At 25.4% G+C, this 26951-nt stretch overlaps 1 protein-coding gene across 4 annotated transcripts; it reads left to right on the top strand.

Moving 5' to 3' along the window:
- Positions 1 to 6056: 6056 nt before the first annotated feature.
- On the top strand, positions 6057 to 26945 carry LOC112681867 (cytosolic purine 5'-nucleotidase-like). 4 transcript variants are annotated; one of them, XM_025552199.1, is made up of 13 exons: positions 6057 to 6309; positions 6388 to 6505; positions 19456 to 19529; positions 19676 to 19793; positions 19965 to 20060; positions 20234 to 20380; positions 20510 to 20603; positions 21145 to 21327; positions 21407 to 21581; positions 21718 to 21940; positions 22068 to 22305; positions 23777 to 23887; positions 26738 to 26945. In XM_025552199.1, exons 2-13 carry the CDS (start codon positions 6390 to 6392, stop codon positions 26843 to 26845), a joined length of 1683 nt encoding a protein of 560 aa, XP_025407984.1. In that variant the 5' UTR covers positions 6057 to 6309; positions 6388 to 6389; the 3' UTR covers positions 26846 to 26945. The 4 variants fall into 4 exon arrangements, with proteins under 4 accessions (XP_025407984.1, XP_025407983.1, XP_025407985.1 ...); XM_025552198.1 differs by having other exon boundaries at positions 6057 to 6299; XM_025552200.1 differs by having other exon boundaries at positions 6058 to 6295.
- The last annotated feature ends 6 nt before the right edge of the window (positions 26946 to 26951 follow it).

Here is a 26951-nt window from a genome sequence, read left to right on the forward strand (position 1 = left end):
AATATATTATCAAAATATATAAATAATACGTAAAGATTTATTATTCATAAACGAAATATATCAATTAGAGATTCTTCGTGTTCACTTGTAAATTAATTGGTTCATATTTCGAAGTTTTAAACATTAATGTACTGAGAATTCTAAATAAATACCTACTTGTTTTGAAAATTACCTTCAATTATTTTGACAATAAAACTTTATAATCCATTTTATCATTAAAACCACCTACCTATACAAAATATTTCCAAAAATTGCTCAATTTTGTAGTTTATGAACTAATTAGGGTTAAATAATTTGAATAGGATATTCCATTATTAATATATATATATATTTATTTCAGTCCCCAACTTACATAAGCTAAGATTTTTTAAATGGTTCAAATAATTTTTTTAACTATTTTTATTGAAATGGACAATAATAAATATTTTATTTTCCTTGAAAAAGTTTTAGAAAAATCCATAGTTAATAAAACTTCCATTTAAGGGGAAAAAAATTATTTTAAATCATTCTCAACAAATTTATTGGAATTAGGTATTGGTTTTGTTGTATCCAAATCTTTAAAATATGATGGTAATTATTAAAAAAATGTGTATTTTTTAGTAAATAACGGCTGAAATCATTTGAAAATATGAAATATTAACAACAATGTTAACCATAGGAAAATATCGGGGGGGGGAGGTTTAAGCCCCTAAATATTTTAATAGCCTCTCCCTAAAATCGAAACTTTGTTAGAAATGTTATTTGTTGTTTTTATAATTATCTGTCATCTATTCGTTTTTTTGAAAATCGTAAAATAAGAAATAATAAAAAACTATTTACAATAGCATTAACAATACCAATTAGTTCGGTTACTTGCGAAAGAAGTTTCAATGCAATGAAAAAAAATAAAAACTTGGCTAAGGACATCGTTGGTTCAAGATAGGTTCAGCGATTTTTCAATACTATATATTAAAAAAGATATAAAGAAAAATATAAAAAGCGATGATATTTTGAATATCTTTGCTAATACAAATAGATATTTATCATTAAAATAAAATATTAATTATTTTTAAATATACGTTATTTAGTGTTTTTTTAATACAATTTAAAAATATATATATATATATTTTTAATAGTAATAAGTTTTACTTGTGGAAAGGGGGTGTGGTTAGTTGCGTATTTAAAATAAACGCGCCCCGGGGCAAAATAATTATTCCACCCTTACCATCACCAAAAAAAAAAAAATATATATATATATAAATAAATTCAAAGTTAAGCATTAAAAAATTAATTTTATGAAACAAATTATAAATCAGTTGTTTTACGATATTGTATTAGATAATTTTATAGTTATACCTACATATCCTAACGTTAACCTAATCTTTTTTATTTAAACTGAATATTCCTTTCTTAAAAAAAAAAAAATGTATATATGTATATATTAAATATAGAAAATAAAATCAGCACTTATTATATACACAATGATCAACAATAAATGGTTTTTTATTACATTAAATATATTATATTTATTAATAATTATACTTACATAATAAAATAGGTCGCAAATTGTGCAGCTGTTACAGGGAGTGCGCCGTGCGGATAACTGCAGGAATAATTATTTTTCATTACCAATTACCCAAACCTACCTAGTCAGTACCTAACATTAAGTTAAAACTTAAAACAAACTACCTATGTATTATATATCTATATAAATTGATAATTGATATTTAATATCTATTATGTATATTAAGAGTAGAACATGAAATAAAAAAGAAAAAAAATCTGTGAAGTTCCATTTGAAAAGGATATTTATGCTCCGAAATGAATATTCTATACAAATGAAATATCGAATATGAGTATCATATACACTTAAAGGATTTATTGTAAAACATATTTATGGAATGTTATATGGATATCTATATAATGATATCCAAATTAACATATTTTAAAAATATTCTTTGAAGTGTATAGATATGTATAGAATGCCTAGTACGCTTGAGGAATATCTTATTAATATATACTGTTATGTGGGAACGAGTTGTGTCTCAAATACGGAGTTATATCCGATGGATTTTTTTGGGTTACACGAATTAATTCCCAAAAAATAAAATGTACAGGAATATCTACAAAAGTTGTACACACAAAATGATATATTTTCCAATTACAATATTATATTACACATATAATACGTAGATAAAATTTTTCACAGGAATAAAATAAGGCATAATCCATGACATAGTTATCCATTAAATAAGTTGTAAATTTAAGAACTTCGAAATTATTTGAAACATTACATGACATCAAATTAAACACAAATGCTTTTCTACTTCATCTGGATCAAGAAATGGCAAACCAAAAATATACTTTAAAAATATGCTTATTTTTGAAGATTAATCCTTATACTTTGCTGATAAGCCGATTTCTTGAATTTTTCGCCATCAACTTTGATCATAATGGAATTAACAGTCTTTAATTTCTATTGATGACCACACATTGGCGATTGCAAAATGAATTGCTATTTAAAAATCTACAATAATACGTTACATATGTACACTTTAACCTCTGTATGATAATAAAGTATATTAAAAATAGTAAGACATATTAAAATATAAATTTTTGTCGGAACATAACTCGTGTATCGTTTTTTTTTCAACTCGTGTACTAATAATTTCGTCGGGAAACAGCTTGTTAACTGCGATAAAATAATCGATAATTTATAATTTTTTTTCTTAACTTTTGAGAAGCAAAAGTTTTAATAATATCATTAAAATTAATAGTTCTTGTTAAATCGGCTTCGATGTTGAGGATTGCTAATGAATTAAGACGATTTTCTCCCGTTATTGATCTTAAATAAGTTTTGACACTTTTTAATAAAAAAATGATTTTTCCGTTGAACAATTACTTGAAGGTGTACATATATAGTAGCATCCTTATAGCAATGTTAATATAAGGATATACTTCAACTAAACTATTCTCTTTTATAAATACTAACATACATTGAACACTTTTAGGTATAATTTTACTCCTTTTGTAAACTTCTTAAATGTGGCCTATAGTGAATCCCACGTTCTGTGTACCCGAATCTTTATTATAAACATTGAACGAAAATATAATATTGAATAATAAATGTAATATACCTATTTTGCTATTTCACTATTACCTAGGTGACTAGGTATAGTATAATTTTTTTAATTTCATATTAAATGCTCAACAATATTTTTTTAAAATACTAAACAATACCGAAAAAGGTGTGAAAATTAAAAAAATCATAAACACATCAATAATAAAAGTTAGAATATTTTGCCGCTCCCAAAAATTTGTCGCCCGGGGCATTTGCCCCTTTCACCCCCTCCCCTTTAAATGCGCCACTGGGTGTGGGGCGAAGCACCTGCGGGTTATTTTTTATTGAATTATTAACCCCTTAACTCTTTAAATATTCAACCAAATGTCCGCCTAAGATGTCAAGAGAAAGTTATAAGTACAGATTTTCACTTGAACGTGAAGAAATATCAATTAAATTCATGGGCTATCCGTTTTTAATTAAAGAACATGTTTATTATGAATGTGTAAACAGACCTCATCATAAATCTAAAGACCTACCCTACTCGCCCTAGAATTTCAAAATTCATACCAAACGATACGTCTTTATTTGTAAGAATTTGAGAAATAGGACAAGTATTTTTATTTTTTACTCTTTATGGTCAATTAGGCCCGTCTGATTTATTTGCTCAAGGCCCGCGATGCACTTTTGTACAATTATAACTTAATAGAGATATTCATAGACTATACTCGTGTTTCGTTATTATTTAATATTACCAAGCTAACGAATAAATATCCATTTTATTTTCACAAAATGTTTGATTTGTCTTTATCGTAGTCTCGTAATCAGAGCTGACGTTATGGGGAAAAATACCCCCCTCCCCTTTGAATAATATATTTATATAGTCAGAAATAATCAACAAATTAAGTAATATAAGTATTGTAGATTTTTGTTTTCGGAAGTAGTCGGCAAATTTGTATATTTATTAATCCAACCCCTCAATATTTGTTAGCGCTGGTCCTGCCTATAGATCATAGATAGGTACATACTATTTTAATAATAATAATAATATATTATAAATTAATATTCTGCACTCGATTCCGTAATGACTTTAAAAGTGTACCATTGACCACAAAGCTTATATATTACCTAATTAATTTATCATTGCGTCACATATCTCCAAAAATACAACCCTAACATGCAATTGCAAATTATTGAACTTCAAAGTTCAACAGTTTTAATATATAATTTTAAAGAACTGTCTCAGATTATAAAATTTTAGAAATGCATATCAGTGGAAGATTTTCAAGATTATCAATTTTATAGATTATATACGAAACGTGCAAGTTTTAAGCGAACAAATGTCGAAACGCATAGTTAAATACCCTAATATTTCCAAATATATAGATAAATTCTTAAAAATGCTCTAAAAATTTGAAAAATGCCTTATAAATAGCAACATATGCCCTAAAAATATATATAAAATAAAATTTGACATAAAATTAAAAAGAATGCAAAATAAAAACTACATTAAATTAATCAGTATCACTTGAAATACATTTTCGTCTTACGAACTTGTGTTGGGACAAAATCTCAGCCCTACTTTTATCTTACTGATATTATGTTTTAAAAAATTAAAAATGTAGAAGTTTTAATATATTACTTGGAAGTTATTAGTGATGTATTACTATATTAATACTATAATATCCCTGGGCTTCCTCACGAGTTTTTTTTAGTGAGGCCCAGTAATTTTTTGATATTAATTTAAATAAAAAAAAAAAAATATATTACAATAATAACACCTAGTCACAATAATTTTTTCTAAAGTAGTACATCATATTAGGTATACTATACAGATAATAATTAATAATATATTAATTTACATATATTTGCATTTAAACAGACACAAAAATATGAATTATGATTTATGGATGTAGGTAGGTACCTAAATTATATTACATGAATGTAGGTTATATTATCATTGATTTTGTTATAGCATAATGTAATTTAGTTGTAAATCATAAATATATAATTATAACCGTACATCAAGGTTTCAATAAAGTTTGAAATTCAATAAAAATGTGAAATTGAAGAAATAACTGAGCGAAGTAAGACATTTTTTTTTCTTATTCTTATTTACATATTTGTTTATCAATACGCATAGGGACGCAAAATTATTTTGCCCCTCCCCCCTCATTTATTGACATTTAATACGCCCCTGACGTCACTGCCTGCATCACAATACAACAATGATCGTCAAGGGCGCCCATATGGGGGGGGGGGGGGAAGGGAAGGACATATACCCTCTGGAAAATGTTAAAAATCTTGGAAAATTGTTTACTATGATCAGAAAATATTTATTTAAATAGAATTTAAAAATTTAATTTAATAAGTGAAAATCTATAATTTGTTTATGAAAAATCTATTTATTTAGTTTGGAAAATCAGGTTATCAGCTATAAATAACAATACGCTTTTTCGTTTCTATTCTATGGATAATTATAAATTCTTAAAATATTGTGTATTTCCAGAAATACGGTATGTATTTGCGTGTGTGTGTGTACAACCATAATATTTATATAATATTTGTATATTAATATTTTAATAAATATAACTAATGCTTTAAGTGTTCAATTTATATTATTAATTAAATAAAAATTTCAATAAATTACTTATATGGTAAATTGGTTAATTATTATTTTATAGTCTTCCAGTTTGATATATATAATGTAATAGTATAATGTAAAATTATAAGCCCCTTCCTATATCGTGGGTCATTCCTATTTATGAATAGATTGATAAATAAAATGTTGTCCCCCCTTTGAGAATTTTCCTATGGGCGCCCTTGATGATCGTGCATGAGCGTGGATTATTATTTGTCACCACTGATTAATGCGAATCAAACAACCCCAAGTTTTCCTTGACGCGGTGTCGACCGCGCCCAACACTTTTGTTAACAAGGCCACATTGTATTTTTATCGTCGGAACGTTATCATCATCGTTGCTGTGTTATCACCAAGACCGTATTATTTTGGTCGCTAATACTGTTGAGAATTTTAACAATAATAATAATAATAATAATAATAATATGAAATCTCGTCCCATCCATTGCTCCTTGAAAACCGTTTACGAGTCTGTTATAATTATTATTGTTATAATTGTACGACGGGTCGTCACCGATCGAGTGGAACCGCTCACTAAATCGTTATTGCACCACTTCATTCACCGTCCATCGTCGCATACAATTGGGCGATTGCAGTGATTAAATCTCGCGGTCGTCGGTATCTTACGGTTTTTTTCTCTTTCGTTTCTTTTATTTCTCCGTTCTCTTTCTTCTTCTCTCTTGGTTTTATTATTCTTTGTTTGCAGTTATGGACACCACGTCATCGAATGTGTCCAGCGATGTTTCTACAATCATGGACGTCGCCAACGTTCCCAATATCTTTAATATTTCGACCAAAAAGTATTACCGGAAAACAGCTCATAGGTATGTTATATAATATGAAAAATGCGATTGATACAATGCCCCTGTGTTATAGAACTATCTAGAACAATTATGTTATCTTTGATTAATATTTGTGCTCTGATAAACGATGAAGTAAAAATGCAATATCCCCTGTTACCTTTTGTCGGATTGTCCATATAGAGTACCGTATTATTCATCCTTGTTGATTTATATCCTAAAAAAACTGATCATCAGTTAATTTGATATTATAAACTGGTTTTATATTATATACCTATATGAATTAGTATTTAAATTTAATTCACTTTTTACTGTTATATATACATCTATTTCAAACAGTTTGTAAAATAATATTTATAATGCGAGTATTTTGATTATTTTAGTATTTTCATGCCTTAAGAAGCTTATCAGTTTATTAATTCATAAATGTTAACATTAAGATATTTATTGCTTAAAGAATCACAAAATAAAATTATATAGGTACTATTAATTAATTTTATTGAAAAATTCTGTAGAAAAAGTTTAAAATCTTAAAAATTGTGCCTGTGAGAAAATTTATAATGTACGTATTCTTAAAGCATATTATAAACATGGGTTTTTTTTCATTAAATTTCTATTGTAAAATAAGTTCTACTTATTTTTATATTTATGAATGATTTAGGTATATTAAAATATGATAAATTTCAAAGAAATTTTGCTGTAAAATAATTTAATATCTACCTATTTGTGTAGTTTTGAGATTCTATTATCAGCTCGAATAATCGAGTATAGTGTTCAATCAAAGCTAACTTTTCTTTTGGCTATTATAGGTAATTTCTATTTTTGTGTGTACTTTCATGCTTAATTTGCCTCATGTAGTGTGCCATATAAACATTACTAAATCTATAGCTGAATATCAAGTGTAAAATTATTTTATTTATTTGTATTGTAAAATAAAAGTCATTTTTATATAATTTTTTGTCAAAGGTAAAATTAATTATTTATATATTAAATGTAATTTGCTCCTTATTTTATAGAGTTTTGTAGTACAGACAACTGAATATTAGTATTTAAAATCTATAATAATTTATGACTAAATTATTTTGTTACCTTCAAATATGTTAATGTAAAAATCAAAAAACAAATTATAGTAAGTACTCAAATATTTATAAAATATATTTGAGTAAGTTAACTTATTTGTATGGAAAGAAATTAATTTTATTATAAATATTTAATTATTCATATCTACATTTGAGTGTTTTAATAAGTTTATTATCTTGAACATAACTTGTTTTTAATACAATATTTACATAATTACATCATATATATTTATTTTCAAGGGAGATATAATTTGAAGCAGGTCTCGTATGATAAATGCTGAATGTATTTCAGTGTTTAAAAAATATAATTTTTCTTTTATTAATTAATAAAACTTGTTTCACATATTATGCATTTTAATTATATAAATAATATACTGTTTGCTTACTATAAATTATTTTAGTTCCATTTGTATGTTAAATTAAAATAATTTTGCTTAGTAGATATTTATTAGTTCAATTTATGATAAAATAGTACCTATATTAATTATTGTTAATTGTTGCTTATATTCAATTAATAATTTTGCAAATTATTTTTTGATTTAAAATATATATTTTGTAAATTATTGGTACATTTTATACATATAGAATATATTAATTTGAATATTATTTATTATTTTATGTCATTATAACTTTGTTATCTTAATATTTAAATTATTGAGTTAGCTTTTTTTATGATAATGTTATAGATAATTACAGTAATTTGTTCTTCGTATAATTCTTATTGTTTTAGTTTATTTGTTATGCATTCTTATATACAACTAAAATATTATTTGATAGTAAATATTTCCACTCTGAAATTCATAATATTTATTTATATTGATAAATATAAAGTAGAGCTAAAAATAAAATTTATAAAATAGTAATTATAGAATTATACATAGGTAGTCAAATTAATATCAATATCTTGTTTGTTGGACACTTTAATCAAATCATAAATTATTTTCTCTGCCTATTTTTAAACAAATACTGTTTTTTTTTGTTAATGAATTATTTAAATTTTATCTATAAGAATAGTTACTTTTATGATGGTTTAATTATTTAACTTAATGATAGCAATATTAGAATTCTCAAATTTTATATTTATAATTGTTGTTTTCGGAAAATTTGAATCTATTGACATGAAGCATCTATGTTCATTGTATAATTATTATATGATCTAAAATAATACGACCAAAATAAAATAATTTTTTCCAAGTTCTACTGTACTACCATTTAATTTAAATTATTTTCATTAGATACAATAATATAATTAGTTATTATCAGGAATCAAGAATATTTGTTTTGTAATTCCTTGCTTACATAATATAATTTGAATATATCTTAAATGTTATACGATAAAAGTGTATTATTTTTCTATATATAGTTTGTTGAATGTATAAAAATCAGAGGAAGTATGAAGACCAAATTGATTTATACTTATTTTACATTATAAATATATCCATGTATTGCTCTGAAAGTTTAGATTTGAAAAATAATTTTGAGCTTTTTTTCATGTATTTGAGTTTTAAATATTTTCACTTTGAGTAATGTTTAATTTAATGCAATTACAATAAATAACTAATATGTTAACACATTATACATTTAGTTTTATAAAAAAATTGTTTTATTTAAGAAATATTGAAAAATCGTATAAAAATAATTGAAAGTTAAGTTTTTTTAAATTAAATATAATATAATTTAAAATAAAAACTATGTATAATGTCATGATGAAAATATTGCCTATAAATAATTTTTTAATTTTTTTGTAACGTTTATACAATATTTTTGAGAATATTTTTAGTTTTATTTTATTTTAAAATATATTGTAATAAAACTTATTACAATGTAAGCTATTATTAATTTAACATTTTTATCTTCACATGTTTATACCTGTAACTTTAATAATTCTAAGTTATTCTAAATGTATTTAAATTTTATTCTTAAGTTGAATAAATACATGAAAATATCACTGTAAAATTATTATCATTTTTTGAGTTGCTTAGACTTTCAAATGTTAAAACATGTTTTTTGAAAATAGTACTCAATCATTTATTAAGAAAGTATTTGTAAAAATGTAAAATTGAACTGGGCAGATGTATGATTTGAAGCTGATTATGATATCAAAATCTATTTTAAACATTTTTTTATAAATCATTTTTACTTTATATAAATAAAAGTAAATAAACTACAGTTGCTTTAGAATATCATTTAATTGAATATTATTCTTGATTTATAATATAATTTGAATTGATCATATATTTTTATTTTTGTACTAAGATTTTATCTTAAATATCATTTATATCTAAAATTGTAAATCTTTTTGAAATATTAAAGAAGTCAGAATGATAAAATTTCTATTATGATTACTTGTCCAATCAAACAAGTTTTTGGTTTAACATAGTTCTTTGAAAAAAATGTTCTTCTTTTTATAAAAAAAAGTTGTCTACAGCTTTATAAGATAAGTCTTTTAAATAAATCAAATATATTGATTTTAATTTTTTATTATTGTTTATGACAGATTTTTTATTTTATATAAAGTAAGCATCTTATTGGAGAAGATATTGTGTATTAAGAGTATTGTAGAAAGATTATTATTCTTAATTTTTTCTATATACATAATTAATGCTGAATTGCTTATTTCGTACAGAAATGTGTTGATATATTTCTTATAAAATAAGTAATTTTTTGTACATTAAATACCAATAGTTTTCAATTTAAAATTCTTTTTAACACAATTAAATCTCTAATATTTGAGTATCTCAAACTTGGCTCAGAATTGTTTTTGAATTCATTTTTAGTATATATAATTGTTATTAATACTTATATTACTTATGTGATATCTTAGTAAATCACGTAAGGTCTAAAATTCCCATACCGTTGTAAGAGTTTTGACTGAGGACGAGAATTTATGCATTGAGTAAACATTGAGTTTTAATAAAATTATTTATATAAATAGCTACGTTATTAGGGTGGATGTGAGTTATAGTATTTATAAAAAAACCCACTGATTAAAAGTTACAGTTGAGTATACATTCTGTAACAGTGGCGTGGGAATATGGGTAATCGAGAGGCGGCCGCCTCACAGTTTTTTAGGGGGTGAGTGGGCAAGGACGTATCTGAAATTTTTTTCGGGAGGGGTCTAAAACATGTATATTGTAATTTTATTGAATTAAGATTTTAACTTTTGATATTTGGTTAAAAATAAGACAGAAAAAAATTTAATCTTCTTTTATTAAAATTAATATCATATTTTAATATGATATTTTGATGTAAAATTGAAAGCAGTCAATATTTAATTGGAGCTTAAGTCATTTTTGACTGAAAATATTTATGTTGGTATTAAAAATAAATAAGTATTTTAAACATTCGTAAAATATTGAAGAAATTGTGGTGGGGTCCAGACACCCTGGACCTCCCCAGATACGGCCTTTGTGGGTGGGTGTCGACAAAATGTACTTGCCTTTGAAAATTATTGAGTTCGCCACACCACTGTCACCGCATCCGGAAGATACTAAAAAAAAACTAAAAAATTAAGGTTTAGAAATTTGGCGATTTAATGTAATTTTGAACTGATATATTAGTGAAATTAAATTATCGGCAGTAATTTATTTTTGTGTTACTTATAAGTGAATTAATACTGAATTAATGGTATTATTTGATTTTAAAATATTTACCATTTGCCTATGAGCTGAATTTTAATTTTTGGTAGTAAATAATTGTGAAACAAAAAAAAAAAAAAACAGTTAAATAATTATTAATTTAATAATTTCTCGATTATAAATATTATATTACTAAGATAATATTTAATTTTTTCCTAAATTAAATGTTAAAAATTTGTATCTAAAAAGAGAATTGTGATTAATGGTTTTTAAAATATAGATTTATTTATGTTGTTAATTATTTATCACAATTTAATATCAGTAAAACAAATTTTAAACATACGACTTCTGTTAGTTTTTTTTATTTATTGATCATCTGAATTATGGACTTTTATTTATTTTTTAAATTTTCAACTAAAATTCTAAAAAAAAAATTAATAGAAAATAATAATACACTTACGAAGTTTTCAATAATTTGGGTCCTAATTTTATCGCAAAATAAACTATCTTAACTACCTACTATAAATAGAGTCCAGTGGCGTATTTACGGGGTGGGTATGGGGGATAGATCCCCCTTGATCTTTCTTTTTTATATAGGTAGTTAATTTGTCTCATTTTCTGTATTTCTCAAGTATGATATTACTTTTAAGTATGTCTGCTTTCTAAATGTTCTAGTCGTGGTTATTGTACCGCTCTGATATACTAATTGCCATTAATCGTTGGGGAAATATGTGATTATTGAGCAACAAAAATTTTTACCTATATAATATGTGGTGTATTGTATTTTATTTCTGCGAATTATTTTTCATGCAAGAGTGTTTATAATAAACCCGATAAGCAGTCGCTAAATAAAACTAAATGGCTATGAAGACCATGGAATTATCTAGGGCGGGTTTGTTTTTAGAAAATTTGTTACTAGTTTATTATATCATGGTACGGTCATCAACTACCAATTAATGACCTTATGGGTGTATTATTAATTGTTATATATTTCATCCCCCCCTAGTAAAATTCCTAAATATGCCACTGATATAGTCAAATGTATATTTTAAATAAATTAAAATATACATTTGACTCTATTTACTTAACCGTATTCATATTATCCACTTTCACTTATATTAAAAATTAGTTAATACAACTGATTTGTGTTAATTTTGCTATTTCATAAACTGGCTCCTGGGTTTAAACCAATATATACGTTCTATAATAATATTTCATTCTTCAACAGATATAAATATTTATAAATTCTCTGCATTTAAATTTGAAAATTAAATTAATTATTCTCTTTATTTGTCGTTTTATTTTAGAAAAAGTGGATTTGTTTTATATATCATTTAAGCGTCTAAAATAATATTTCCTTTTATTTTTTTAGTTACTAATATTATTCGACGTAAAATAATATAATTTATAAAACGAAAATTATAAAGTTCTGTTTTAATTTGGTTGTTGCTATATTCGCTGCAGTTCTAAACATAATAATTCAATTGTACTGTGTACGTGATAATTTTGAAATACATTAATCATAAACTTAAATTTACTTAAATTAAAAATAAAATGTTAGTATCTAAATGAATACTACTTTTCTTTCGGCTTATGTTACTGAATGATTTTCCTAATTTGTCTATAAGTGATTTTTAACAGACCTTAATCGGTTATCTTCTCCTACCACTTAATTATTAATCAGTTGTATTTATTATTTTTAAGAATTATAAATTACCTAGTTATCTTTATTATTTTGATTAGAGGACGTAGAAAATAAAAAAAAAACAATTTTTTCCATCAAATCATTTGTGATCTATCTATTCCCAGTTCAAAGTTCGTCTACGCTATTAAGAGAAGCCAGATCAGTAATATATTCTAATCAAATTATTTTAGTCGTATGTTATAATTATTACAAAATTGTAGTGGGTATGTTCATTGTATTCCGCTATTTCAATATCGTCACTATTTTTATTAACACATTTATAAATTACAATGTTGAGAATTTATAAACGTAAACAAACAGTGTGGACAAAACCGGTTGTCGTTTCAAAACCATTCACTTACTTACTATTAATCAGTGTTATTGCTAAACGTGTTAATTTACACTTTGTACTACCTACCGTATTATAGTGTGTTCATTTATATATTAGCGGTTCATTCGGCATTTAATTTTATTGTGTTTGTGATATTTATATTATCTATTATATTATATTTCTATTATTATTACATTGATATTTTTTTTTATAAAATTTTATTGACACAAACCACTGAACATTTTGCTACATTAATTTTTTTAATTTTTATTTCGTTGTACAATACCGTTGTTGTAAGTCAAGATTATAATTTTCTTTGATTACTTTTAACACGGTGATGTCTCTGAAATTAAATTTGAGAGAGCAGAAAAATTTCGCTTCCTCGGTGCCTATTTCACAAAATCTATCAAGATGTCATTTATCTGATTGTGAACTAATGTGTTTTTTTAATGCAGAAAAACATAGTAGCGATGCGAGGGAGAACTCTCACAGGTAATTTTTTTTGATAGCACGTACTCATTAACAATTATTTGAAAAATTGGTTATTACAAAATAAAACTTAACTGTTTTCGTTAAGTTGGAATTATTTTTATTTGTTCCTATTTAATTACTAAAATAAAGCATTATTTAAAAAAAAAAAATTAATCTTCATATTATCTCAATCGTTATATTTTATACGATTATTATTGGTTTTTGCGAGTATATTTAAATAGCGCTTGAAATTTTAATTTTATTGACATCGTTATTCTTTAATTTGAATGAATGAAATTTGAGAGTGGCAGACAGAATCAGTTATGAAAGTTACTGAGGTGAATCGGTTTTTACGTTTATTATTCTCGTCAATCGTTTTGTGTTTAAATATTTATAGTACGTCGAACTATTAGTGAATTCAATTATCATACACAATTTAATTATATAAACCGAAAAAAGGTCATAAATTATTATTCTATAGTTGAAGTGATCGTTTCGTGTGACGTTTTTTTAATTAGTTTATGTGCATCTCTATGTTTTGTATTTCTGTTAATTTAAAAATGTATAACAAACACCATCAAATTAATGCGAAATTTGAAGCAAACCTTCATAAAAAACTGACCTAAAGGGTACTGATTGATAAGATAACGTTGGTGCTCATGAATAATCTTATAAAATATTTCATTAGAAGGATGCGAGGTTAATAAGCTTAAGATTTTTTCCCTAAATTAATATTAGAAAAGCAATTCAAGTTATAAAATTGTTAAAATACATTATTTTTTGATAAGAATGTATTTTTTAAAATAGTTCGAGTAAATCAATGGTTGAAAAACCTCGTTTAATTAAATCTAATTATACTAATTATTATTCGTCAATTTATAATTATAATAAATTCGTTAAATTTACCCTATGTACTTTTACCCTATACTGTCATATTATATTAGATTATAACCTATATATGTAACTAATATTAAGAAACTTTAAATGAAAAGTATGTATTTCATGTTAACATTGTTTAGAGATTGAATTGAATGTTAATAAGTGCTAATATAACAAAAATAAATTAAGAATCTTTATTTCTTAATGATGGACTTTATAGCTTTTACAAGTATATAATTTTCAAAATTTTTAGTTATAATATGATAAAAATTGAAAATACCTAGGTTTTCTTAACTTAGTTTTTAAACTTTTATTATTATTGTAAATAGTAATGTAATTAATAAGTGCAATAGTTGAATAATATCCCAATTTACAATCACTATATTTATTTTTATTTTAATTTTAATTAATACATTTTTTTGGCTTTTTTTTATTATTAATCTGATTGACCAAGAAATTATAATAATTAGTTATTGGTATTTAAAAATACGAGTACATATCAGTACCTAGTTAATTGTTTTAACATTTACGTGTATACAATTGTTGAATGTAGAGTAAATGCAACAAATAATTTCACTATAATTTACGAATTACCTAACAAATAACTCGGTTAAAAATACAAATTCTTTGATATAATTAGTTTATATTAATATTCAAATGACAATACTATTGTATGTTTATACTATATACTTTTAGCTTACATGATGTTTGTGTACCTCAACTACACTGGAATGAGTTGACGTGTTTTATCATTAGTATATACCTATTATGTACTTGGTAAAATAAGTTGTATATATTATATATTAAATTATTAGTTGCGTTTTTTATTTAGTTATTGAATTAATACAACAATAAACAAACATACTAAAATTATAGTTTTAATTTTCGATCAATTATTTCCTTATCTGATGTACCTATTTGCAATAATAATTGCGTAGATATGTAAGTATGTTGAACTTGCTCATATTTAATGCAACGTTGCCAAGATTTTTACGCGATTACAGTCAGATGTAGAACAATTAAACAGATTTAAAGTTTTGATGAAAGAGATATTCGTATCAAATATATTTTAAAATTGTAACTATAGTAACAAATTTAAATTTTGCTTATTATCTTATTATTTTTCTTTGTTTTGAGTAGAATTTGAACTAATTTATGCTTAATAATAAAACGTTCCAACATGTAGTTTTCTTTCTTATTTTTTTTTTTTTTATCAATGATTATTCTTGGTAGTATTTATCGGTGTTACTGATTTCTACGTGTACAAATTTAAAATATAGTAGTAAATATTTATTTTTTTGTTCCCATATTTTGATTAAAATATCTACATATTTTTATTATCATTTTAATTTTGAAAAACACATCTCAATATCATTCGGAGAAAAATTTAGCAATATATCGTTTTAAATTTTTACTATTCAAGATTAACTAAAATGTCAAGATATATCAAACGTAAACAATATTATTGCTGTGGGAAAATGTATAGCTTATGTAATCGTACCTTCAGTAGTTTTACAGATACTTATTTCCTGTTAGTAATGAAGTAATGACGTACCCAAAAAAAACTCTTGTTACATATCGTATTTTACTTATTTTTATTTATCATACAACTTTTACTAAGTACATAAAAGGTAAATTCATAGAAGGTATTCATTCAGTAAGTTAATAGTCCAAGTTCACGTTCGAGGTTATTATTTCCTTAGGTAACAATATCTCATATATAAATGATTAACGACTATTATTGTTTTTGATGTGTATGCTTTTCTAGATCTAAAAAATGATTCATAATTATTTTTAATTTTAAATTAACTCACCTCGTTTCATGGTGAAAACCGTTTTTAATTTATTATTTATATTCAATAAAAAATGTTATCATAATTGTTTTTTAAAAAATCCAAGTTGTTTTTGACATGATATTTTATATGACTTCTTGTTGAGATTACAATTATTGACATTATATTATTAAAATGTTTTATTTTATTATTTATTTGACAATAAATTACATATGTCTTTTTAAAGACGTGATTTTTTTGAATATTTATAATATTTTATTTGTAACCGTATAAACTCTGGAATGAGATGAAATGGCTATTATACACTTGTTTTCTTGACCTCTAGTCCATTAAATTGTAAATATATGTAATTATTTGTCTAGTATAGCATATTTAATTGTGTTTATAATGCATCTGAAGTAATTATGTTACAATTATGAGTGTCTAAATACGTGCTGAAATCATTATATACTGTATTTGCTCAACGGCGTGTTCTCATTGCGATTAGTTATTAATATACCTAGATATATTACGATATATTCGATATATAACATTTGTTATTATTTAATTATATTATTCCTAGTAAAAATAGTATGCATATAAGTTATTAGAGACTTTATTCGCAAAAAACTTTGTCAGATTAATACTTAAAGTCATAATACAATAAAATAATAAACGTATAAAAAGTGGCTGTATTATATTTCGTTTGTTAGCTACAAAGAATGAGAATGTTTAATTTTCGTAACCGTCATCAAAATTAATAACGATTAACAGTTTAAACTGAATCCTGGATGTTATAAATAAATATAATACGTGAACAGATTGATATCGAAAACTATTACAATTTTATTAATTGTGATCGAATTTAATATTACATTGTTAATTTAAACCAAATTATTTATCAGACATTAACCACTATTATTATGACTATGGTATTCACACTATTATTTTATAACTTTATTCTTGACCTATCCAATAATAGCAATTTTTGAAATAATAACATGTTACTATTTATCGTATACCTCAATTTCTATGTACTGAACAAATTATGCAACCAAAGTCAAGACCTTGATGAGAGATCTAGCCCTATTTATTTTAATTAGACTATCCAAATTTCTAGGTTAAGGACATGTTACTGGATTTTTCAATGGATCTTATGAAGAGTATAATATTTCTCAATTGTAATATATAAATTATTGTTTTTAAAAGGTTTTTTCATTTTTATATGGTTTTTGAATAGAAATATTTTGTAAGTATAGTTTATATGTATATTTTAAACTACAACGAGCTTGATTAGATGTACAATATAATGCTGCAAAACGCGTTTTGATAAATTTAAAACTACAGTAGAACTGATCAGAATGAAATTTATAAATAGTTAATTAAAATATTTTCTCGAGTTCTGATTTATAAAGTATTATTCATTGTGTTAAAGCATAATAACTTATCACATACATATGACTGATGTATCAGTTATCGAAATTATAAAATAAATTAATAAGGAGTAACTAAATATTGATTAATTTTATGTAGTACCGTTTGATGTATTTTGATTTATTCATGTTTATGATTTTCGAAATCGTTATTATACAAACTATCATAATTATTATGTTACATGTCTCGAGTTCTAATAGTGGTTTTATTATTACTAATTATTTATCTTTTTCTTGAGCCCTCGTCTTCTAACTATATGGGATTCGGACCCTCTCATTCACCTCCACGTGATCGATTTCAATTTCATAAAATTCATACAACCATATTTCTCTCAATCTACTATATAATTCCTCGATTCTTGTTTACTAATTATAATAATAATTATTGTATTATTAGAATCGTTTAAGGTAATAAAATTAGTGTACGATTTGCATTCGATAGTAATTTTTATCTAAATCTTAACTTTATAATTTCTTATTTTATACTTAGTTTTATAAGCAATAATCTAATGTCTATTTTATTATAATTTGTAGGTTATAAATATGAACTCAAAAATATAGTAATATTTGAAGAAAGTGATGATATAGCTATACATGTATAACTAAAAAAAATACATATTTTATAGTTCACATTTATTTTCTACTATTTTACCGTTTAAATCTAAATGATAGGTATAATAAATATGACATGCACTTTAGACCTCGAGATGGCTATTCATTTAAGCGAGCACTCATAATCAACTGATTATAGCTCAAATCAAGGGCAGCGAATTATTAAAACACGTTTAGTGTTAAGTGCATTTTAAAATGTTTACACATGTCAAATTTTTTTTTTTATTTTATGATCTTTAATTATAACTTACTAGGTAAATTAAAAAAAAAAAATGATCCATTAAAAATATTCATATATAATTGTATTGTTAGAAAAAAAATTAATTAAAACTTGTGTTTATAAAAAAAAAACTGGTATTAGGTAGGAAATTATCATTTAAATACTTAGAATATAATTTAAAAAAAATATATACTGAAAAAATAAAAATTTGAAAAGATAAGCAGTTTAAATATTGGGTCATATATGGGTCAATTAATATATTTATTAGATATGGACAGGCGGCAATCGCCCCTCTACCACCTTTGGCTCATGGGTTTAGCATATATGTGTAAGCTCTGCAAGAAATGATTAAATTTAATAAAAAATAACAAAGGAAACATTGTAAATTATATATAAATCATACTTAAAATGTATGTGACTACGTCCAATATCGGCCACAACAGATTATAGTTTTGCAATCTGTTATATTTACATTTATATTATTTTTATAATGCTTTTGATTGTCTTGTATCATATTTTGAAATTATTTATACTATACGTAGCGAAATAGTGGGAGACGCGTGTTTTCGTATAATTGTAAGCACTTCTAATTTTTCATTGTAATAGATTTAATTTTAATTTTTCTTATCGACGATTAGTCAAGTGACGACGTCGACCGCTATGATAAAGCGATTAATTTAGTACAGGAGTGTTTTTTTTTTTACATGTAAGGTAATCAAAAATAGTTAAAGAGATTTTTGCAAAATTAAGTTGTTTGCATTCCCTTGAAACTTGTGCCACGCCACACGCCACTGTAATATATTTCAACTACTTGTACCATACCCAAATCGAAAACCGTTTTTATCGGTGAACTGTATTATAGTTAATCGTTTTTAAACCCTCCAAATTAATGAAAGTTAATCGTTGTCATTCCAGAATCTTCGTCAACCGAAGTTTACATTTGGAGAACATTAAATTCTATGGATTCGATATGGATTATACGTTGGCCGGTACGTGATAATTGTATAATATATTAAATACTCCTTATTTTGATTTTCATGTTTGCATTTTCTATAAGATGGACAACTGACTAATGTTTTAATAACGAGAGCAAACAATATTTAATCCATGTCCTGAAATATTAATTTGTTTATAGAGTACAAGTCGCCGGCATACGAAAGATTGGGATTCGCATTGGCCGTCGAAAGGCTTGTATCGCTCGGATATCCAACTCAGATATTGCAGTTCGAGTACGATCCGACGTTCCCAGTTAGGTAAGTATTTGATTTAATTATTTCTCGTAACAATGCGTTTTTGTATTTATTTTGTCTCGTAAATTGTTATACTTAATCAAATGTATATACGTTCTTATTAGTAGAACAAATCAGTTCATTCAGTATTCTAATATTATTAAGTATTCTATTAATTAACATTACTATTGTCAGGGGCCTATGGTTCGATTCGTTGTACGGCACTTTACTTAAAGTGGACTCCTACGGTAACATACTCGTATGCATGCAAGGTTTCGAGTTCTTGAAACAGTAAGTATATTACTTTAAAAAATGTATAATGTACAGACGTTATTTTGTCGGTTTTCTTATACTTATTATATATTTATTATTACATCTCTGTTGCATCGAGATAATATTACTACCACGGTTATATTGAGTCGTAACTGTGATGTGAGTCCTATATTCACACATTTACTAATCAGTTCTCAGATGTATGAGTTGTACCCCAACAAATTTCTTCAGCTCGATGAATCCCGTGTCTATGTGCTCAACACACTGTTCAACTTGCCCGAAACGTATTTGCTGGCTTGCCTGATCAACTATTTCACTACGTCCCCTAACTACTCGAGGTTCGTGAGTATAATAATATAATGTGCGCGTGCCACGCGTATAACACATCCTGTTCGGTAATCGATTTCAGCGTCAAAATATACGTGCAGCATAATTGTAGTTATTGTTTTTGTTTATGGTACGTGTAGAGAAAATACCGGTGTTCGAAGTGGCGATTTGTTGATGTCATTCAACTCAATATTTCAAGACGTGAGGAACGCCGTAGACTGGATGCACGTACATGTAATATACACAATCATAAATCGTTTGGTAAACGTGGTGATCATTTTATAGGTACTCGCGTTTTCATTGAAACAAATATCTTTTACATTTTTGTGATGTTGTGGTTATATGAAAATCATTAAGTTCTATCGGATAACTATAGCCATATAGGTACTATTCACTTTTACGAAAACAAAAAGTAATTATAGTTATAGGCTGTAGTCTGAATGGTAGCAAAAAATTTTAGGTAATTTTTCGTATTGTATTTCGTATAGGATTTCTTTCGTTTAACCGTAAAAGATGTTATTAGATAATTAGGAAATAGTTGTTTTCATGGATACATATGTAGGTGTATGATCAAGTACTAAATGATTTAATGTACTCCGAATGAAATAGGTATAATATAAAATTATATTCAGAAAAAGATCTAGAAGTATATCACAATAAAATCTGAAACTATAAAATCATCATATCGTTAAACCGATTTCGTATAATATTATATACAGATTCAAATGTATGAATGTTTAGCAAACATAATCATATGTTACTTCGTTTGACACAGGGTGATTTAAAAGAACGAACTATCCAAAATTTATCGGATTATGTTAACAAAGATCCGAGGCTACCAATGTTTTTGGCTAGAATCCGTCAAAGTGGTGCTAAAGTTTTTCTTTTGACCAATAGCGATTACTGGTTCACTAATATGATAATGACCTATCTGTTCGATTATCCACATGGCGCTTCGGTAAATAATTTTCTTTAAGCGGCATTTACCGTTGATTTTACTGTTTTACTTGTAATTTTTCAATGAATTCATTTCACAGCCAAGCGAACCGCATAGAGACTGGCAAACGTACTTCGACATAGTAGTTGTGGATGCAAGGAAACCATTGTTTTTTAGCGAAGGAACGATTTTGCGACAAGTAGACACTAAAACTGGTGCATTGAAAATGGGCACCCACATTGGGCCTTTGTTAAAAGGTCAAGTTTACTCGGGAGGTATGTATAAGGTTGATGAATGCCCATAGTAGTTGTAAAAAGGCTGTTATCTATGTGAAAATGATTACTGACTTCGCATATAATGCTGTAATTTGTCGCTATAACAATATTTTTATGTAACACTATTTTACTATAGGCTCTTGTGATATCTTCACAAAACTTATCGGTGCCAAGGGCAAAGATGTTTTGTACGTCGGCGATCATATATTCGGAGACATTCTTAAGTCAAAAAAGATACGTGGTTGGAGAACGTTTTTAGTCGTGCCCGAATTAGTTCAAGAATTGCACGTGTGGACTGATAAATGTCAGTTGTTTGCCGAATTGCAAAATTTTGATATAGCGTTAGGAAACATGTACAAGTAAGTGGCAAATACATAATTATATAAACATAATTTATATTATAAGAAAGTTTTAGTATTTATATAAATACAATTCAATCATTTTTGTACCGTGTTATAATCGAGCATTTTGTTTGTTTTTAATCAGAAATCTAGACAGTAGTACGAACGAAAAGCCTGATATTTCTAAGCTGAGAATGGCAATGCGTGACGTTACCCATAAAATGGATTTGTCGTATGGAATGATGGGAAGCCTTTTCCGTTCAGGATCAAGGCAAACATTTTTCTCGTCACAGGTCACGCGATATGCAGATTTGTATGCAGCGACATTTTTAAATCTAATCTATTATCCATTTTCCTATATGTTCCGAGCACCGGCTATGCTGGTGAGTAAAAAAAAAGTATTTAGATTTAATGCATGCAAATTTAAAATTTACTTAATATTACATGACTAGTAAAATATAAATAAATACAAAAACATTAAACCTTCTCTTTAGAAATTTAAAAAAAAAAAAGGTAATATTTTTATTTTATGAACATTTTAAGCAATATTCTCACAAGACATATACTGTAGGTACGTACAATACGTTGGCGTATAAAAGTTATTTAAATTTGAAGATAAATGTTATCTGACTATACTATTGAAAATTAACAATCATTCATTATTTTATCCATTTAACTGATATTAACATGTTACAGTTTAAAATCATTTCGCTTTATTTTTTCTAGTACCCAAATATTATTTGAGTGAACATATCTTTATTGTCTTAATATATTTTCTAAAAAAAAAAAAAAATAACATGTTTATTCATTGATCAACTAATATAAGTATAAAGAATAAATTATTATTAGTAGTAAAAATTGCCTTACACATAATAATAATAATAAAAAAAATTGGCTGCCAGGGAGATGACCTAATTTGATCGAATGCACTACGCAGTTATAGTGTACCACGCGCAAATTAATATTTCACGGTAAATACGCAGTAGTTAAAAAATGTTTAAAAAAAAACGCTACAGGTGAACGTACGTGGCTATTACATTAAATCCCCAACAGAGTGTATTTGTAGGTAATAATTTTAGCGATTTAACGTACATATTATATTTTAATATAATTTACGTTTAAATTAAAAATAAACTAAGTATGACGCATCGATCAAAAAACTCAAAATTATACCAATAATTGCACTTAAATACGATCCTTAATGTTAATTTTTCCGCTAATTTAACTGTTTAAATCTTTGTTTTTAAATTCATTGGGTCGTGGTCAGTAAATTTCAAAATATTATCGATTCTCGACTAAACTGTTGTAATAAGTAATAACTGTATCTATTAGTGATAATTATTTTATTTATCTACTTCTTAGTCTATATGCAGATCTAGCGTCACTTTATTATGTACACCAATATTGTGTATGTTCTGATTGATCTGATAAAAATATTATTACATAAACGTGGACATTTTTATAAAATATTTGATGGAAAAAAATGTTGGTATTCTACTCTTTTTTTATCTGTTAAGCCTATATGAATCATATAATTGTGTTTTTAATTGTTAAGTCATTTGATCAGTGTTTATTATTAATAGATTTTTTCAGTCATCTACCATTTCAAAATAAGTTTATTTAATTTTAAAGATTGATTTATCGAGATATTAAACTCACGTTTCGTTCATTACTGACATTAAATCTTGTTAGCAAAGTATATATTACCGTTTAAATGTTGAAAATGAATAATTTTTAAAATAATGATAAAAAATAAATAGTAAAAATTTAACTATAATTTAACTGAAAATAAAGTAATTCTTGTTTGCGTTTATTATATACTTTAATTAATAATACTTTTTTTATCATGAACAGATGCCACACGAATCTACTGTAGCGCACGAACACGAACAGAGACTGAGCAAAGAAGATAATTCGAACACAACTTCACGAAAGACTGGTGAAGTGCGTAATAACATAGATGAGGTGAATTGAATAATTATTATTTTTATTAATATTTGACATCCTCGGTTAGGTTAACTTTAGAGAATATTGTAACACTCTCCCGCTCCCAAACTTGATTTAAATTCGTTTAGATGTCTATTCACTTTGACTTAAAATAACATTGAATTGTTTATTTGGGAAAAAATATGTATGGTTGGTTCAAAATATTTTTTCGAGAGTCATTTGAAATTGTATATTTTTTTATATTATATTCCGTATCATATGCTTTTTATGTTTTAATTGAAAGGAATAATATTATATATTTATAGGTAGAAACGTCGCTTAAAATCTATGCACAAATTTATTGACAAATTTGTTTTGAAACTTATAAATAATCATATCAAATTACTACAATGTATTATTTTTAGGGGTATGTCCCATTTCCGCCAAAAATCCGGTTCCCTGATTTACGCATAGCCCTATTTCGCCAGAAAAAGGTATGATTCTCGATTCCACCAAAATGTATTTTTGTGAAAAGACGTTTGGGAACCATGTACAATTGTTGCATATTCTTTCATTATAAATTTTAATACAAGTAGATAATAATAATATATTAGTAGAATATAGGCACAATTATATTAGAGTTTTTAAAATATTAAATATTCATATTATTATATGTTCATTATATTTAAATATTTATAAAGTATAAAAAAATATAGGTAAAATATTGTCTCGATAGTTTTGAAAAAACCACATCGTCATTTTTGAATATTTAAAAATTTCACAAAATATATAAATTATAATACAAGTATATGTCAAGTTTTAAAAAATTACATTCGTAAATTTAGGTCAGGCCTTAAAAATTCTTATAATTAAAGGAAACGATTGACAAAAGTGTACCTACTAATTTCATTGGAATTTTTTATATTTTATATTATATTATTTTGAGCACTGTTAATTTTTATACATATATTTTGATAATATAATATTTAAACCGTTATTATCGACGATTATGAACAATTATCGAAGATTATAAGTGTACCTATACATTACAAATGTCTTTTACACATACCATAACATATATTTAATATTGCTTAAAAATTAAAACCAATGGTTTCCAAACTTTTTTTTGGCGGAAACGGGAATCGTACCTTTTTCGTTTTTGGTGGAAAAGGGCTATGACGGAAACGGGTAACTCCCATTTTTAGTTTGTATTATAATTATTAATCGCTGCATATTATTATTAAACAAATATAATTATTGGAATAATTTTGGTTTAATTTTAAAAATATAAAACGGTTTTAACTACTTTTTGTTTATTAATGACATAAATCGTAAAATTAAAATTAAAATTGATAATTTTATTGTTTAGATAATGAATCAAACGAGTTAAACCAGTAAATTTCATTAATTTAAATAATACAGTAATGTGATAAAAGATAGATAATTAAAATAATATTTTCATATATAGTACGGCCGACGAGAAAACGCAAGTCGGCGGCGACCAAAACGTGTCGTTATACAGTAGGGTCTCGATAATCCGAACGAGCTTGAGAAATATCGCATCGCTATATTAATACATATGTATGTGTATCATAATAACAGTAAATATATATTTTAAATAATAAGGTTCATATTATGTAATAAATATTATCTGTACATACACACATATATAATTATTATAATTTTTTGATACATTGTCTTTATAAATTATGAGTTTTACATGATTAATACAGATAAAAATAAATTTCATAATTTAAATTACAATAAAATTGATAATTTTATTAAGCCATAGATAATCCGAGCAAATCGGTAATCCGAACGACCCCTTTCCCCGATTTCGTTCGGATTATCAAGACCCTACTGTATATATTTACGTTACGTTTATATAATTTCTATATAAAACTTTAAATATTGCCCAGCTAATTTATTAAAATTTCGAAGTTTAAATAGGACGAAAAGTTTATGGTTTGCAAAAATTAATTTTTCGTTTTTAAATAGTGTTATAACAAGTATTAGTAAATACGAAATCGAAAAAGGGTCTTTTTTATAAAATGCGTAGACTTTTGGTTATGGTAACTGGTCTATTATTTATTTTGTGGTTAGATTTTTCTACTTATTCGTTTCATTAGTCATTTTTACTTTCAATCAAATATAATTGACTTGGTTAGAAATCAATTAATCTTACATAAATGTATAATCATTAAATAGTGATACAAAGATCATATATGTATATGATAATGATGATGATAATATTAATTTATTAAACTAAAATACTCGTATAATAAAATCGATGTACAATTGGTTTTTAATACCGTATTTTTAATCAGATGAACTTCATAATATTAAGTCATATATATTAGTGATGGGAATTATTCGAGTATTCGAATATTCGATTATACAAATTCGAATAGGTCCAGCGTAAATAATTCGAATACTTGAATATTCGACCATTCGAATATCAGTATTCGATTTTTCAATACAATACATAACGAAAATTATTCGTTTTAGTTTTCGCGCAACACAAAACGTTTAATAATAATAGGTATTGTAGCATCGAATACTGATATTCGAATGTTCGAATATTTAAATATTCTTATACTCGAATTATTAACGGCAAACCTATTCGAAGTTGAATATTCGAATATACATTACATCTCTAATATATATATTACGTGTTATAGACAATTTAAAAAATACTACTACTACTAAACAATAAAAAAAAAAAAAATTATTGTGAAATGTACTAGTTAGGTTGCGAAATATTTTAAGAAGAATTGACAGGGTAGGAGTGCGATGTATTAATCTCGTTTGAATACAATCCCGCGCACGTTCACGTGTTGTACTTAACAATTATACTGATGGTTCGTTTTTTTCGATTTTCAATCATAGACTCAGTCGCAGTTCTTCAAACAGGTGCCGTCCAAGGTAACGCATACACACGACGAAGACTGTTCGGACGAAGAGGACGTACCGGGCGCTCCGGATGCTGCCAAGTAATTGAAATTGACGACGGAAAAACACGACAATAAAATAATGACGATACTAATAATGTGTAAACTATATTATTATTTGTATATTTTTTTCAATAGTTGTTTTCACCCCT

Source organism: Sipha flava, unplaced genomic scaffold (assembly GCF_003268045.1).
Source record: "Sipha flava isolate LNK unplaced genomic scaffold, YSA_version1 198_pilon_pilon, whole genome shotgun sequence".
NCBI classification, from domain to species: Eukaryota; Metazoa; Arthropoda; class Insecta; order Hemiptera; family Aphididae; genus Sipha; species Sipha flava.

Coding starts and splice junctions, on each gene's coding strand:
- LOC112681867 (XM_025552197.1), top strand. CDS start 13,491: ATGTCTCTGAAATTAAATTTGAGAGAGCAGAAAAATTTCGCTTCCTCG. Junction 19,530..19,675: donor TATGGATTATACGTTGGCCG/GTACGTGATAAT, acceptor ATTTGTTTATAG/AGTACAAGTCGCCGGCATAC. Junction 20,381..20,509: donor ACGTCCCCTAACTACTCGAG/GTTCGTGAGTAT, acceptor TGGTACGTGTAG/AGAAAATACCGGTGTTCGAA.